Consider the following 15,464-nt stretch of genomic DNA (forward strand, 5'->3'; position numbering starts at 1 on the left):
ATGCTGACAGATGCATAATGAAGAGCAAAATCCAGGCCAACTTCACCCGAGAGAAACAACCACTGTTTTGCCCAGAAGGTCACTGCATGTTATCTAAACAAACACGGAAACAGGGATTTGGTTGCTAAATGTTTAACTCCATCCATGGGTGTGAATCAGAATTGAGCTACATCCAGTATGTTCCGCTCGGAAACAATGTGACCACATTTTTTATGACAACGCAAGCTTTAACTTTGCGACTCTAAACAGCCTGTCATCAAAAAGAGCTTGTTCACTTGTCTTTTCATAGACGTCACTGTGATCGTGTAAAACACTGCAGGTGAAGCAGGTTTTCAATTTAGATAGTATAAAAACTTTTTACCATTCTATGGATCCCCCGGAGCAGCTGGTGTTAAATGTCTTGCTCAAATATAACATGGAGGAGCTCTCCATCTTCCTCCTCCTCTCTCTGTCTTTTTGAGTGGAGTGTGGGTGCAGCAGGGCAGTCAGTTGTTTTCGGTGAGATGGCAGGTGGCAGCTGCAACGTTATCATCAGTTTCTCAGACATCTGATGGAAAATCTTCTCTTCTTTTTTCTTCTCTCCTCTTTCATTTTTTTTCATCCATCTTTTTTCAACCTCCCCTCACACACACACACACACTTTTTTGATTTGCTGTATTGTTTTAGCCCACCTGGCTTGTCTTTTACAACCAGATGAGAAACTGGGCGAACAACTCATCAGTAGTGGCAACTGACAGGAGAATAGTTGTGTGTGTCATTGTACTGTACTGGCTATAGTGTGAGCACATAATTATGTGAGCATATTTGTAATCAGTCGACTGTGAGTGTTTGATATATACACGGGCAACAAAGAGTTTTTGCCGCCACTGTTGGTATTGATCGCCACAATTCTCTGTCTCTCACACACATATATTCACTCAGCCTGTGTTTATAAATGCACACATATATGTGAAGACATGCAAACTCACAAACACACACACCTCCAACTCTACTGCTACAGCTCCTGAGCTGTCCCACAGTGATGTATCACTCTGACAGTCCTTACCACACTGTCATAACTACAATCTTCATTGTTTTTCTTGCTGCCACTCTGCGGATCTGTCAAGCTGTCAGCCTTCTTTACTTTATGGCTGTCTTTTAAACTCTTATTTTTTTGTCCACATTTATTACATGCACAGTATTGTGCACAAAACTTGTTTATAGTAAGTATTGCAGAAAAGGAACAGGTAAACAAGAGATATGTGACACTGTTGGATATATAGTGGGCACCTTTATTCATTCATGTTTCTGACCGCTAAGCAAAATCAAATTATTGTTTGGTATAAACATCCCGCAAGTAAACCACCGCTGGCTTATTAAATCTTAATTCTGCCCAGCCTAAAAGCATGTTTCATTTTCATTACGTAATTGTTTTAATATCGGAGAAAAGAAGAACAGCACTACCAACCTTGCAAAAAATAGATTAAATAATTTAGCAGTTCTAAATTATTAGACATTACACTCATTCATCTGAGTGAATGTTGAGTCTGACTCAGAGTGGATGAGGGCTGTCTACATGGGAAATGACACAAGTAAAAACTCAGGCAGTGGAAGTTTGGATAAGTTGTAATGTTTCTTTGTGAGATTTGCCTGAAGTCCAGAGAGGATGCACTGACAGTATTTTAGCCAGAAGATATTTTAAAAATATTCTTGCTGTCCTTGAGATGTTTCTTAAGTGCAACCAGAAGGATAGTACATTCTTACAGCATGACAGTCTAAACTCTGAATAAAATAGTTCGTTTAAGTTTTTTTTTTCCATCATAGCTTGACAGCGACCCAAAACAAGACAAGTTTATGACAATGAATAGGGAATATATGGAGAGACAGTTTGGACAGGTCACATGGGAGGAGTCCTATAAAATGTTCTGGTGTGCAGTAGTCAGTGATTAATGACCATGCACACAGTCAATTTAAAGGGTTACAGTGGAACCCTTGGGCATAGAGGAAGACACAGCCTGCAGGGTGAGACCGGTGGATGAAACAGAAGCCAACAGTGCTAGCCTGATTAAGGTGGAATAATCCCTGTTCCTCTGCCAGGTCTCAGTGAGACAAAGGAACGCCAAGCCAAGGGAATGGACACTGACAGGAGTCCAAGTCTTGACAGGTTCAGGTTTCCTCAAGGATAACCCCTGGTAATGTAAGACAGTCAACACAATTTAAGGAACAAATAAAACGTCAGTTTTGGGTGATATTTATCACACGTTAACAGCAGGTTCCCCTCGAGAGTGCATTTACACGGTAATGTAAAGGAATATTGCACACACACTACTGTATACAGTACTACTGACAGCTTATGGGAGCATATTAGGCACAGGGTAATGGTGAGCATAGATCACAGCCACTGCAGTAATTAGACAGCACCAGTGGGGACCATGTTGACACCCGAGGGAGCAGCCAGGTGCAGCAATCAATCCACTTACAGCTGAAGTGCACAGGGACAGACAGTTAGCTTCATGTACGTGTGGGACCAAAATCAGCTATTCATTCGATAAACCTGTGATCAAAGCAGGCAGCAACAAGCGGCCCTTTCAAGATGGATATTCTTTGACCCAAGTTTTCGTGCATGGCAATACGGGAAGCTTGAATTTGGTGTTCATGCAACATAGGAGAGCAAAGCTACTTAAGCACGTGTTAACACTGGACCTAACAGAAATGTATGCTCTCTGTTTTTAGCTTTCTCGGCTTATATTGATGCTACTCTCACACTTCACATCTCTCTGTCTCCTCTTATCTCTGTCTCTACCTCTCTCTTCCTTCTCATTATCTCTCTCTTTCATCTTCTTCAGCTTTGAGTCTGTCACCTTATACTCTCATTTTGTCCCCTTTTGTTCCCTTCATCCATACTCTCTTGTGGTACTCTCTTGCTTTGTTGTTTTACCTCCTGCTACCTGTTTGGTCCCCTCCCCGTATTTCTTTGACCTGCTCTTTCTTTTTTATTATTTTCCTTATTTCACTTCTCTGGTCAGGTTTTTCTCTCTCTGATACCCCCTGCACCCTCTACATTATTCTACCTTACTTTCTCACTTCCATCTCTGCCCTCCTTCCACCCTGTCTCATTTCCTTCTCCCGTCCTAACTTGCTCACTTATTTGCTTTTTTTCCATTTCACTCCTCTTCCTTGTGGTTCTGGGCAATGTTCACCAAGCATATTGGCACAGGCTGGCGGTCGATGAGTTTTGCCATGATTACACACATGCACACTCAGACACATGCATACGTACATGTGCACACAGACCTGTTGGAGATTGTGGTTGATGAGCAATGCCAGACTCTCAGCATCTATGCCCATCAGAGCTGCTCAAGAAACCTCATTAGGCCTCCTGGCCACAGCAAGGCACTGGGCTGCTATACTTGCCAACCTGCCTTTTTCACACTGGGAGGAATTTGAAGTCACACAATTTTCAACATCCACAATCATAAGTACTGATTTAGAATCACTGATCAACCCTTGTTCAACAATTGCAGTCTTAGGCTGATCACGCCTCTAAGCCAAGACGATACTTTCGCAGCTTTCTACAGTGATCCAGATCTCATTGAGGTGTTTTATCAGTGAGAGGCCTCTTGCTGTTGCCAGGCAACATGTAATCAACTGTCAATCAGCTATGACAACAAGAAGCACACTTTCACTGTTAACAGCTGCTTCATCATAAGTAGTAATAAAAAAACACATCTTAAATGTGGCCAAAGTGGTCCACTTAAAAATATTTGGTCTAATTAACATTCATATTGATGTCTCTAGTAGCCATATAAGATTTTTTGTTTGCTAAAAAAAGTAATGACAGTAAATTTTGAATTAATTTACATTATGATGGGACTATGCTGTGTATGATGCTTTAAAGTTCCGATCAGATATTCTTATATCTGTAGTATATATAAGTCTTATAAGTCTGTATTCTTATAAGAATCATATTAGTGCTCCACAAGCAAAGCTAAGCTTTTGCTAAGTGTGCTTTCTTTTCCAAAATTCTTTGTAGCAAACAGTGGAGTGATGACTAAGCCTCAGACATTGTAATGTATTCGTTCCCCGTGCCACATTTATATGCAGTGGAGCTGCCCTCGCAGATTTTTTTAAGTGTAAATATTTATCGAGTTACAGACAAACACAACCCTGTTTGATACTGCTGGGTTTCAGCAGGTTACTGTTCTTGGCTGCTCTCACTCAATCTAACATTAGCCTAATGTCGATAATTTTGCAGTAGTGCTGTGACAGCGTGTTGGTAGAGTTGTGAGGCGATTAACTGTGCAGTGCATCACATTAGTGTCTTGCCTCCATCAGGAAGGTCCAAGATGTGACTTCCAACTAGCTGGTAGGCAGTTTGCTGCAGTGTGGGCTGGATTGACAGCTCAACTTTGGTCCTCTCTTATTCTCCATCTTTCTTCATCATCTCAGTGCCTGGCTCCCCTCTCCCTCCCAACTGTCACCACCAAGGTGGGTGTGAGGTGGGAATAAAAGTCCTCTTCCCCCCTTTTACTGTGTGGTCTCCAGACTGCAGTAGCATGCCATCAATCCTCCAGCTGTCAGGTTTTTTTCAGCCTGCCTGCCACTGGCACTCTTAACCAGCAAGTTACATAACACAGAAGAGGAAGAAGGGACAAAACAAAGGACAGAGTGAAGAAGGTGAGAAATGAGGAAAGAGTGGGGGTCAAGAACGGTGGAAAAAGGTGAAAGACATAGCAGGATATGGAGAGACACAGTGACCATAAAATCACGCTGACTGACCCAGATACTATATCTCCATTCACAGGGTGTATGGCCTAAAGGATGGTGAGACATGGACACTGTAGGCTGTGAAGGTTGAACTAGGCATTGTTAAAAGAGATGGATAGAAGCACACTGCTCAACCTCCAGAGTTTGTTTGTGGCCAACCATCACAGCACCAGAGTGCAGTGCATCCTGGGCTGCAAAGGATACAGCAGGAGGACAAGAAGGCTGCATTTATCAACTTTGACGTGGCCTCTGAAATGAAACAGCCTTGTTGCATTGTTGTGACAGCCTCACTTCAAATACAGCCTTCGAAGGATCCGGCCCTTCAACTTGCTGCAGATTCTGTGTAATTACTTAAGGGTCCTGAGCATGCTACCACGGAAATACTACCTGTTTCATAAGTGTTCATTTACCATAATTTTTCTTATCCACAAAGTTGCCCACTTGTTATGTCTTGTTCTCCTCTGTTTTTACAATTACTGTTCTATGGAGCAAATTTACTATGTCTGTATTTCCTTCATTTTAATTGACTCTCTGCATTATATAATGCATCTTTAAATTTTAAATAACAGTCCTGCAGACAGGTGCGGTGCAGAGTGAGACAGCAGTTTGATTGGAAAATGGTGAGGGAGGGAGTGGAGGGGAGACAAAAATGGAGGACTACAACAAAGTCTAGATGAAGAGAGGGAGGGAAAGCAGGGAAGCTGCTACAGGCTGTACAAGAATCTCGCTTCCTACGGGGCTTATGTATTGATGAAAACCAGCAAGTTCAAAGTAAAGGTATGCTGTAGCCTTGAGACAGCAGGCCCAGACTTAGTTTCACCCCTCGTTTTGATTGTTTGTTGATGATTTATCCAGCAAAGCGCCTTCAGAGACTCAATACACACTGTGTCTGTGGGTATTCAATGATTCTGTCTGGGCAGGAGCACAGGAAATGCTGGTTAGAGCTTTGCAGGATTCAGTGACTGCTGAGCTCTTTGTATCACTCCTCTGCTTTCTAAAACTAGTCTTAACTATGTAAGTGCAATGCATACAAACTTTTCTAAATGTTATAAATGAGACGTACTTTTGACTACCTCATCGCTCAAGGAGCATTTTTGTCTTTTGAGTCCCTTCAGCTAGGAACATTGTGGTTAAAGGGAACAGGATATATTTACTCCATGGGTTTCTGCACCTTGCCAGCTCTACCACTCTGTCATGCTGGACATAAACATGCAAACAAATATGAATGCAACTGTCTGTTTAGATAAAGGTAGACAGAATGAGGTGGGATGGCTTGTTCCCATGCATCACAGCAAGAAAATGTATTTGGTTATATTCTGAATAGGATTTAGAGTACCATCTGTGTGGGTGCACTGCGCTGTTATTGTATCTGTACTGAACACCCCTGCGTTTCACACTTTCAAAGAACCACAGGATTACTTTGTTCACAGAGTATGTGGGTGTCACAGAATATAAAGAATTCCCATTAACAAACTTTTGCCTCTCTAATCTCACGGTAAAGAGTTGGAAACTTTTAGGGGTCCAATCCATTTCATCCCCATGGTCCTTGTTATAGAATAAGGTGTGGAGGGATACTGTACCATGGTATGTGATTGATTGGCAATTACAGTTGGGGTACTTTGCCTACATTGGGCCCGTTTTACACCTCAACACAATCAACAGCCATACTTAGTTGCAGTCCAAAATGAGCGAAAGTCGTCAAATAAATCTCCCACCTCTTGTCTTCTCCTAGTGTAAACTCACTAAGACAGATGATAGAAAATGCTGTATGGGGTTGTTTTAGGGTTTTAAGGAGCTCTTTTATGCAAACTTGGCCATTACAACATTGCTGTATTCTTCACTGCCTAATAAAACCTAAGGCTGCAGGAGGGGGCCTCTTTAAATCACCCTGATTTACCTAGGTCTGTGTGTGTGTGTGTGAGCACATATTTATAGGACTGTGTGTGAGACAGAGACTCTCCAGAGTGTTTGCACATACACAGGCCGTTCTGTCACTGGCAAAGAGGCAGCCTGCTTGCCGCAGAGCGTGTACTTGAGAAAGGACACCTGAGTTTGTAAATCAGTCCTGCTCTCTTTCTCTCTCTGCACCTTGCTGTCTGTTCTACTTTTGCTCTGATTTTTCTTTATCTCTGTTTCTAATCACCGTCTCACTACTCTGTCATTCTGTTTCTTTCCATTCACTCTTTTTCCTCCATTTGTTTGCTTCTGTCTATCATTGTGTTTGACCTTTTTCTTCTCTCTACTTTGTCTGTCTGTCCTACTTGTTTCCCCTCAGTTTAGTTTTTAGTTGATTACTTTTTAAGTGTCTTCCTTCCTAACTTGGATCAAAAATGTCCCTTTGATATGGAACATATGTTTCCACTACCAGCTTTTGCACTGTGCCTGGTAATTGTTTCTTCAAAGTTGCCTGCCAATTTGTCTCTTGCTGTTCTCGCCTTACCTTCTGTTGTTTTCTCAAATGTCTAACGGTGGAAAAACACCATCATTTTTTTCTCCCTGTAAGTTTAGCAATTTAGCCCTAATTAAGATGTCCCACATAAACCTACAAGACTATAGTAGATATTCACGTGTTTTTTTCACAGCACCCCATGTAGAAAATTTGGCTGAAATAGAAATTCTCACTCCTCTTAATTAGATCACAGAATCAGTGAGAAGTCTTGTACTGTTTATCCACCCATTAGAGCTCATTAGAAAGCAGAGATGTGCTCCCCGAGCTCTTTAAGTAAGCTGTATAGACAGTGACAGTGTTTGATGTTTTGGCAGAGTTGTGGTGTGCCTTTTTTATTTATTATTACAGCATGACATGAAAATATAAAACTGTTCAAGTGCAGATTACCTGGCATCAGAAGCCAATGAGCATGTCAGGTACTGCTTTTATGTTTCTGTGTGATGTAGGCGGAGTATTAACAGTATTAAAGCCATGCAGCATGGGTGGATGGATGTGATTGTATTAACCATTCTGGTCAACATTTTTAAGGCAGCGTGACTCAGCAGCAACAGTCCAGATTTACTTATTATGTATTCAAAGGGTTCAAGCGAGGCAACTGGACTTGTTGAGTTCTAGTTGTCAACAAGTCCAGTTGCCTCGCTTCAATCCTGTGAATGAAAATGACTGAGAATCTGTATCAACAGACTTATTATGTATTTTCTTCTGGTGTGCGAGAAATAGTTTAGTTGAAGATTAGAACAAAAACAAGAACAACAGGTTCATATAAGGTCAAACCTGGATACTTGGGCATTTTTAACACCCCTTAGGACCTTGTTTACTTATCATATTTACCCCACCTTGTGCTCCATACTGCCTCTGACTAAGTGAGCCCCACCACAGTCACAGCTAAATCTTAGTAGAATCCTTTCATACTTTGAAATGCTTAAAAAAAAGCTAAAAATAGCTTCTCACAGTAACATATTAAAGTCTGGTGGTGTTCAGGGGCTGGAAGCTTTCACAAGCCACTGCACCGGCAGAATTTCCCAACCACATTGTATAATTAGTACAACTTTCTTTTTTACTACATGAAAAGGACTTCTTTATTAAATTTGCCTGTCCTCATTAAAGGTGTGTACCATGCACAAAATGGTTTTTAATTTAATGACCCAACTTGTACTTCTAGTTAAGTTCATACACTAATTTGTCCTTTAAACCAGAATATTATAGAATGTACTGAACCAATTCACCAGTGTGACCCTGACTATAAATTGCAAGTATGGTATAAAGCTCCCTTTGACCTGTATCACATAAAGAGGAAGTTATAATAGCCAATGAATAGACTGTATTTAGTTACAGTTCCTGCTTTGCTAGAACACTGAGCAGTAGACAGTAGAACTTACCTGAAGGCTGTCACCTTTATTAAGTGAAATGTGTCAAAACAAAATGGCGTCTGAACATTAATGTAGCGACAACATGCGTTTCTTCCAAATAAGGTGCATATGAGTGTGGTTTTTTAAGAAAAAGATACACACCTTGTACTGAGGTGTACGTGCTAAAGTGAATGTTGCATTTCAGGTTCATGCTATAGTGGCAGAGGCAGTGCCCAAACTGTACAAAAACATTGCCTGGTCACAAGAGGCTGGCTCCAAAAGTGAGTAGACACAGGTGTTACCAACATGGCACGGTCAGAGCTGTGTCTAAACTGTACATTAAAGTTTCTAAGCAGGCATATTTTATATTTTCAGTTTCTTTGTAATCTCCCCACTTTCTCTCTCTTTCTGCTTCTTTAATTTGATTTCTGCTTGTGAGTATTAGCTCATGAATAGAAGCCGTTTCATTGAATTAGCATCGCTATTGTGAAACTGTATTTATTCAGTTAGCCGTGTTCTGGCTAATTACATTTCTACCTCTCTCACCAAATTCCTGTCGACAGCCCCAACACAGTAATTACATTTGCTTTAGTATTCATTTGCATGCAAGAAGACATGGAAATATGATAAAGGCACGTCGGAGTTATGTTATGTTACACACGCACAAACAGTACCTTATGTGCATGTATACGATTACACAGGCACGCTTACATATTCATGCCACACACACTCACACAGAGAAAAACACACAAGTTATTGTTTTAGCAAACGTCAAGTCGGCTTACATTCCCATGAGGTTCAGTGTCGGATGAGATTGTGTTCCTCCTTTAGTTAGCACCACACTTGATTCCAGTGCGATTTTGGTTGTGTGTGTGTGTGTGTGTGAGAGAGAGAGAAAGAGAGAGAGAGAATGGGGCAGTGATGAGATATGTTGCATAAGGGGGTGCAGCAGAGTGTGAACAAGAACAGGTGGCTCCTGTTTCTGCCATCGAGCTTTATGTGCCATCCTCCCCATTGTGTGTGTGTGTGGGATAGAGAGAGAGAGAGAGAGTTCCTATTGCTCTGTGAGTGAGGATTTGTGCATACCTTGAGAGCATGTCTCCGTACGTGCACATCGTCCTTCTTAATGTGTGTGTGTGGATCTGAATTGGTGTGTCTGTTCTTTAGAGAGCAGGGTTCCAGTTGGTTTAGAAACAATTAGATGAAGCGGCAGGAGCCCAAAGAGATCGTTCTCCAAATGTCACCCAATTAACAATCTATACTGAACACTCTCTCATGTTCCCTGTCTCTCTATTTGTCTCTGTCTGTCTGTTTTCCTCTCTCTGGAGACATTTTCAGTGAATAATTTTAAAAAATGGCCGGTTCGCATCACACTCACACTGACAGACACGGAGCAGAGTAAATTATGAAGTCTCTTTAACATCTCTCTCTTTGTTTTTCTGCTTGTCTGTCAGATCAATCATCCAGGCCGGTGGTCAGGGCCAGGCAGCAGCAGCAGCAGCAGCAGCAGCAGCAGCAACCTGGCTCCAAGGGACCGAAAGGTGGTGTGGGGCGTGGGAGCAGCACTCGGAGGGGACCTCTCTAACCAGCACCTCCCTCATCACCATATACAACTGCATGGTCGGCTTTCTGCTACCGAGCGTCACGCTGCCAGGGAGGAGCGCCACCACCAGGGTGTTTTGGCACCGTCCGCAGCCCGTAATCCTGTTCTAAACCTGGCTCCAGTCTCCTCAGTCCAAACCTCACCTACTACACCAGGCCAGCCTCAAGTATCACACACGGGCCTTAGTCCAAATCAATGCCGAGGCTCCGGCTCGGTGGCTGCTAATCACACCCCTGTTTCATCTCTGCCCTCAAAACAGCCAGAGGGGGTTTCTTCTTCTTCTGAGTCCTTAACTCCAGGAGGAGGAGGCGGAGTGAGCCTGTCAGGTGGAGTAAGGAGAGGAGGAGGAGAGCACCATCCCCCGAGCCATATCCCTCGTGCAATCACTGGCAGTGCCTCTTCGAGTCTCTACAGTCTTGCAAGCAGAGGGAGCCCCTCTCCAAGCATCTCATCGTCCGACCAAGCCTCTCCTCCAGCCCCAACTCCTTCATCAGCATCCTCCTCTTCCTCCTCTTCATCCACATTTACTGGCCGTTTAGGACAACCGCCCCGTGGCCCTCTGTCTCTGCATAGCTACAGTCGTAAAAACGTCTTCCTCCAACATTCTCTACACACTGCCGAACTGCAAGCTCTGACACAGAGAGACAGCTGAGGGCACAGAAACACTTATAAGCAGCCATATCATCAACCTAAATGAAACCATGACTCTAAAGAACAAAATGCTGCTCTGTCTCAGTTCTCCTGAATCATCCACCACACAAGCTTACAATCATTCTTGTCTCTGTCTTTGCAATCTAGACCAGCCCTTAGCTGACATTTTGTTCGTAGTTTTGCTTGCTTAAACACACACTCATATGCTAGTTCACACACACACACACACACACACACACACACACACACACACACACACACACACAAACACACACACACTTATCAGGCTGCGAGTATGAAAAAGGCACTCACCCGTCTATCAGAACTCCCACGTTGTGTCATGCTGACAGTTTAGATGTGCTTACGCCCACAGATACACAAAGTGCACACAGACTCACAACCTCATACTTGTGCAAACACACAAATATGACCACGCATAAAATACACACTCTGACACACAAAGTCATCATCTGTGATATCGCTGCTTCATCGTCTGCACAAATAACAGGGTGTTGAACCGAATGAAGAGACAAGGTGTCCTGCGCTGTTAAAGATTTATTTTTATCCATTTATTTGATTTGTTTTGTGCTGCTTCAGAATCTATGGAATTGACCATAATTTGCGCTTGTAAGGACTCACATTGCCAAACATACATCAGATCAAATCCTCATGTCCACCTACAGAAAGATGATCAGATGCATGCTTTTTAAAATTTACACACACAAGAAAAAAAACAGGTGAACATTTTGTACTGCAACAGAACTGGGTTTGAGGTTCACTTTTAGCATCTTCTTATAATAATATATCTCAGTATGGACTTTCATCTCAGTGTTTTAAAAAGGGAATCATAACCTGTAAGACATTAGCTAGTTTGTATAGTGTTTGGAGAGACAGTAGCTTCTCACAGAAACATTTAGATGTACTCTTGGCCAAAGTAATGGACCATTTTTTCTTATGTTTTTTGTCAGAAATGTGATATTACTCTGCATTGTTAGAGTAGTACAGAACAGTTGAAATGAAGAGTTTCATTCTAAAATGAGACACCTGCCATGTGAACAACTTGAGAGCTGCTTTTTAACACTTTGCCAGCATTGTGTGTTTTATCCAAAATGTCACAAAGTGTCAGTTTTTAGAATGAACACATTCAAATTTTCTTTTGAGGCTGGGTATCGATCAGGAATACCTACTGGTGCTTTGTTGAATGGCAGCATCAATATGCTTTTTTTTTCTTTTTTTTTTAACAATTCAAAAGAAAAAAAAAGTCTCACAAATTGGCATCACTGTTGACACACAGGCTTTCTATGACACGTTTATTGAGCCAATCAATTGAATCTGATTCTGTTTAGAGGCTCAAATAATAGAGAAAATATCACACAGAGTGATTTTTGTGATCAAATAATAAAAAAGAAAAAAAGACTCTAAACTATAAAAAACAGGTTAAAAACAGCCCTGAGGTTTTTTTGCTGGTACCCAGTCCTTAAATATGTTAGTCCTCTTTTATCTTCCTGATCTCCTGATTACATTGAAAAATAATTCATAACAATAACAATAAGGATAGCAATTATGATGTTTTTGACAGTGGGACACGTGTGTTTTTAGTTCATTTTGCATTGACTGCCATCACCTGCCGAGTAGCACACATTATTCACACTTTTGGGAGAAGATGTGTTACAATTTAATAAGTGAGAAAATCCACCTTTTTTCTACAGCTGGACTGCATAAAGATCTGTTCAACATGCCACTGCTGAATATATTTGTTGTGTTGAACTGACAGGACTATTGAACAGACCTGCTCCCCTCCCCCTCCCAGGCTTTCACATCAGCAAACATTATAATGTGAACTGGGAGGTGGGTGCGTGTAGTTCACAGCTCCTGGCGCCTGCAGTCCATGTGAAATTTTTAGAGAAGCTGTTGACCTTGTCTGTCTCTAAACGGCACCTGGCTGTAGGGGAGTTGTGTAAATTATGTGTGTGTGTGTTGTAACACACACCTCATGAGGCAAGGACCTGGTAGAGGTGAAGAAAAGCTTGAAGGGAGGCAGCTCGGCTCCCAGCGGTGGAAGTTTCCACTCTCCTCTTAGTCTGCTTAGCATTCCATTTCCCCTCTTTTTCACCTCCGTCTCTCTTTCTGCCTCCACCCTAGCTTCGTATTGTTCTTCATGCACTTTATTTTCCCTCCCTCTTCAGTACCTCTGTCCCTCAGCACCCCATCTCCATTGCATGCCAACTGTAGCTGCTTTTGTTTTCTTCAGCTATCTTCCTTCTGTGCTCCCCCCACCCCTCCACCTTTCCATCATCTCCCAGGTCTCTCTTCTCTCTATCTCTCTCCTCTGCCTAGCCTACTTACCCGGAGCTTGTATTGTCATGCAGTGTATTTGTTACAGACTCTGTTGTAGTGGCTCTCAGTTCTGGGCTTTGGGACCTGCAGCGCTGCCGTTTTTCATTCCAGCTTTCTAATCAGGGAGTAATTTTACACCTGGTAAATGCAATTAGCTACCTGGTAGGATAGGCAGGCAGCTGTAATGTGGCTCCCGAGGACCTGGACTGAGAACCGTAATGTGAAATAAACATTCCCTGCTCGCTGTGTTTACAGGTGGAGTGTAACGATGCTTTGTCGCTGGCTGACCTCTTAAGAAATGCTATTTACATCCCTTGTTGACGCGTGAATCATAACGTATTTGACACCGTGTGAGATGTTGTAAGGGAGTGTTTAACCCTGTTTGCACACTGCCCACTCAGATTTTTTTATTTTATTTTTTCTCCACATTGTAACAGCTGTTCTCCTTCCAACTGCTTTCAGTGGCAGGCAGGCTGCTGGTTACATCACATGGCAGGAAGAGGCCACATCTGAGATGACGAGTCCAGATGTGGCATTTTATAAAGTGAAACTGAGGTTTACCCAATGAGGAAACAAGTCTGCACACCTCATGCACTTCAGATCTCCATCTTTACCCAGCAGCACATTGTACATTTAAGACACTACTTTCACATTTTCCGAGTGTATTTATTTATTTTTTGGCCTTATTTATATTTATTGCCACAGAAGCAGTTATATATTAGTCATGATGGTAATGATTTGAACAGATGTGTTATTATTGAATCAGATTTTATGCTGTTTTAGCTGTTTTTTTTTTTTTTTTTTGCTTTTTGCTGTAAAAAAAACATTGAGCTGTTTAATTGTACACAATTATTGCTTCATTATTATCTGTTCCTGAGCCGTTTGTGTTCATAGAATAGTGTTTGCGTATGTTGTTTGTTGGCACACGAGAGATTAAGATTTTTTTTAAATGCAGTCAGAAGTCTGAGCTGTTACCAAAGTGTTTCAGGCTAAAGTTACACACCAGAAATCTGGCAATAAATTCAATGAAAGTTTTACATATTAGTGATTCAGCTTTCCTTCTTTGTCTGTAGCTCAGCCTTTTGCACTCTGTTTTTCTGAAGATTACTTTGTGGATGATGATGAAACAATCTATTAAAGCTGCTCTTTGCTGTTCAGGTTGACATTTATGTGTAAGTATAGAAAACTATTGGGTAGATTTATGCTGTGAGTCATTGACCACATGGACTCATAATCTAATGAAAACTAAATGTGAAGGGATTTCTGCTAGTCTGTGGTCAGAAATTTAACAGTGTATCTGCCCAACGTATTTCTCTTCTGTTTTAATCCAGCATTCAAGTTCTTTGTTCTTATGAGATTTATTTTGTCCACTGTGTCCTTATTGTTAACATTCAATACAAATAAACTTGATGGCATCCTTATTCTGAGGCTTTTTATTAAAGAAAGAAAGAAGGAAACGGAAGCAGTACATGTACGACACTGCTTCACTCTCTCAGGCTGACTGTACAAATAATGAATGAATAAAATGAAAGACTGGAAGTAGAACATAGGATGGTTGTGCGCTGCAGTGGGCGCAGACAGAAGTAATTCCACCTCATCTAACGTTAGCCTCCAACCTATTTGAGCGAGTTTTCATTTGGCAGACCATAAAATATAGAAGTATTTAGAAAATCAATTATAGTAGCGTGAGTTTGTGTGTGTGTGTGTGTTTGTGTGTGCGCATTGGGAGTGAGTTGGGGGAGATGCAGACTTTGACTGTTTACCCCTAAGGGAATACCTGTGCACGCTTCTCATTTCTGGACTCACTCAATTAGTGTTGGTGATGTCTCGACTGGCTGAGTAGTACACACACACACACACACTTGCAGGATTACAGGACTTCTGATACTAACTTGCTGTAATTGATATGGCAGAAGGTCAGCACATCAGTTAACTGATTAACAGAGCTTTGAAGTCCGAACAGATCACGTAACAGACTGAATGTGTGCTGTTGATAATGAATCCTCTGCAGGCAGCATAATTAACATTTCTGCTGTTTGGTGTTTATGGCTAAAAAACTAAGAAATGCTAAAATGTTGGTGAATTATTCACTATTAGCCCTTCAGTCAGCTGTTTGTTTTTGTTTTGTTCAAGTATGTTTTGGACTCGTGCCCTGACGGAACACAAAACTTTTCTGAGACTTCTTTTGAAGATATCAATCACACAATTGATAAGAAGTATTTGAAGGTCTCCATGACAACTGAGCAAACAACCATGAGATGTGGTTACAGGCTTTGGTGTAAATATGTGGACCTGGTCTTTAAAGCATGGAGGAGGTGAACTAAAACCA

The 15,464-nt window shown here is 41.7% G+C and overlaps 1 protein-coding gene across 2 annotated transcripts in view; it reads left to right on the plus strand.

The window, feature by feature from the left end:
• ccser1 (coiled-coil serine-rich protein 1) overlaps nucleotides 1-14,556 on the plus strand; it is a 90,840-nt gene extending 76,284 nt beyond the window's left edge. For both annotated transcript variants that reach the window (XM_028414179.1, XM_028414180.1), the window contains exon 11: nucleotides 9,999-14,556. In XM_028414179.1, coding sequence (XP_028269980.1) covers nucleotides 9,999-10,799 — 801 coding nt within the window. In that variant the 3' untranslated portion in view covers nucleotides 10,800-14,556. The remainder of the gene's footprint in view (nucleotides 1-9,998) is intronic.
• Nucleotides 14,557-15,464: the final 908 nt, after the last annotated feature.

This window comes from Parambassis ranga, chromosome 9, assembly GCF_900634625.1.
Source record: "Parambassis ranga chromosome 9, fParRan2.1, whole genome shotgun sequence".
Lineage (NCBI taxonomy): Eukaryota > Metazoa > Chordata > Actinopteri > Ambassidae > Parambassis > Parambassis ranga.